The sequence below is a fragment of the Habropoda laboriosa genome, unplaced genomic scaffold (genome assembly GCF_001263275.1).
Source record: "Habropoda laboriosa isolate 0110345459 unplaced genomic scaffold, ASM126327v1 scaffold88, whole genome shotgun sequence".
Lineage (NCBI taxonomy): Eukaryota > Metazoa > Arthropoda > Insecta > Hymenoptera > Apidae > Habropoda > Habropoda laboriosa.
Window position 1 is genome coordinate 1,627,810 of NW_017100219.1, and position 2,414 is coordinate 1,630,223.

The 2,414-nt window shown below is 40.3% G+C and overlaps 1 protein-coding gene across 1 annotated transcript in view; it reads right to left on the bottom strand.

The window, feature by feature from the left end:
• Positions 1–2,414, bottom strand: part of LOC108570959 (homeobox protein abdominal-A-like) — a 28,578-nt gene that overhangs the window by 1,263 nt on the left and 24,901 nt on the right. Inside the window, exon 6 of the mRNA XM_017932897.1 lies at positions 2,337–2,412. Coding sequence (XP_017788386.1) covers positions 2,337–2,412 — 76 coding nt within the window. The remainder of the gene's footprint in view (positions 1–2,336; positions 2,413–2,414) is intronic.

Genomic DNA, 2,414 nt, shown 5'->3' on the forward strand with positions numbered 1-2,414 from the left:
GAAACTATAGGGTGGTTCTTTCGTTAGAGTTTGTAAACATTGCTCGGTAAGTTTGTAGGCTGTTTCCGTGGTGTAAAGTGGTTGTACGTCATAAAGAAGCATATAGTCCATTGAACAACGCGTATTTCTCGTTCGTTAACCCTCGTAAGACGAATGCAGGGTCATTTTCACTTAACAGCGATAAAGTCAGGTGGCTTAGATTACGTTTGAAAAATATCAAATATACATAGTTGAAAGTATGCACATTTATAGGGTAATAGGGTAGCCGTTACAGAACTCTCGAATGTCGTGGCGATGCTCTTTTGTTTCGTAATTAACCGCGTTAAGTTTATAATCATTTTCATAAATACTGTTGTACAGAGCGTGCAATGGAGTTTAAGGCTTACCAGTTGCGTATCGTTAAATAACCAAGCTACTCGGAAGAGTCTCATATTAGGTACCCAATTTTCTTTTAGTGTAAAAAGTGCCGAAGAAACAGATTTAATATGCCGAATGTGTGAAAAAAGACAGACCCATTTTTGAAATCTGCGTATTTGCATAATTTTCCCTTTTATTTTATTACGAACTGTACAGTCCAGTACCTTACAAAAGAATACATATCGTACTTTTAAAACAGTCGACAGTTTGTCTCATGGGTCTCATACCCTACCCAATTTTTTCTTGGAACCCGTGTACAATAGAAATTTTGCTATGGATCAAAGTGATCCCGCATTCGTCGTCCGCGTTCGTCTAAAACCATTCGCCTTCCGAGAGTTAATACATTAGCAGATAGGTTCACTTAACACTAGAACTACCGACCCATTAGTACCTTTCGAGAAAACGTGAATGTTCAATACTGGTAAGAGTTATCATTTGTAACTTTCCGAATTTATTTTCTACGTGTATGCTTCTATTTGTATCGGTACGAATCGAATTTTCCAATCACTGTTTACTTACGTAAAAATTCACTTTCGTAAAGTCGCTAATGGGCCATCTTGACTCGGCTGGTAGTTCTAGTGTCGAGGAGTGTCAAAAGGTAACTTGGAATATTTACAGTGAAAGAACTGCGCCTTGAAAATGTTACATTTGGGAATTAGTGGAAAGATTAGGGACAAGGTGAAAAGAGAGGCGGCTGTGAAAGTGTTTGGATGCTGAAGGCGGCCATTTTCAACGACTGTTTAAGGAAGAACATGTTTCACAAGATGCAAAGTACGTGTATGTAAATATTCGTAGGAAAACAGGAAGAAATGAGACAGTGAATTATGAATGTTTACGGTCTCTATCGAGAAAATCACCCTGTAGTACTTTCAAGTAAAGCACTGCACTGCGCAGAGATGAGATGTTTAGCGGAATGGCATAAGGGCAAGAGGAGTCTGTGAATCTCCTTAAATCTCCAATTTTAGGTTTTTCGCGACACACGCTGACATCCGTTTGAAAACTTTATCGCTTTTAAATTCTATCCCATTTGGTCTCTATTCTTCGCGCAATTCTATGTAATTCGATTTGTAAATGTGACCATTTCGACCATAGGTGTCTAATTTTTAGGCTTTCCTGGGAAAAATTGTTTTAAGACGCATACGAAATACATAATATAGTTAATGTGTTAGGTGTAGAAATGAACTGTTTCCGGCTGGATTCACATAATTCATTCAAAGCTAGTAAGTATTTATCGCGACGGTGTTCGCAAGCTGGCAGAAAAATGGCAAAAGTTCATCGACAATAATGGGAATTATTTCCACACAAAAATCGGAACGAATTCATTCCTACACCTAATATACATACATATAAGTAACAAAACTCAGTTAATTATTTTATATTTTCTACTACATCACGATCGAGTCACGAAAAATATCCTTAAAAATCACGCAACAATGTTGAAAGTTCCACATCTTGCGGGGCCGAATTACTATAGCCCCTCGGGGTCGCGCGTGAGTTGGACGCGCCTAATTTCAACCAACGACAAAAATACATAAAAAGAACCTGAATCCGTCACACTGTAATGCCACCCAACTTCTCATCTCCGTTCAGTATTTACCGTACTATGCAAAACTCGAAAGAAATCCCTCCAAAGGAATGCAGATCTGATTAGATCGTATCCCCACAGGCCCACCTCCTCGTTATTACCCGACGCGATAAAATCAACGAATCAAATCGGACAATATCGCGTGACCAAAGATTCAAGCGTTACAAGCTTTCCTCTCTCGCCCTAAGTCATCACGCTGGACTTGTTTCCAGCTCTGCACGGCACTTCCGCGAAATAAGTCGTCAATACGGACCGGCTTCACACACGAGTCTATAGATCGCAGCAATATTGAAAAGGTTAAACCTCCTCGATGATCGAGAGATTAAGTAATCACCTTGCAAGTATCCTCGAGCAATGGCGTCCGCGTGCAAAGAGTGATCCGCGGTGCCAGCCGCCGACGCGGAGGCGGCCG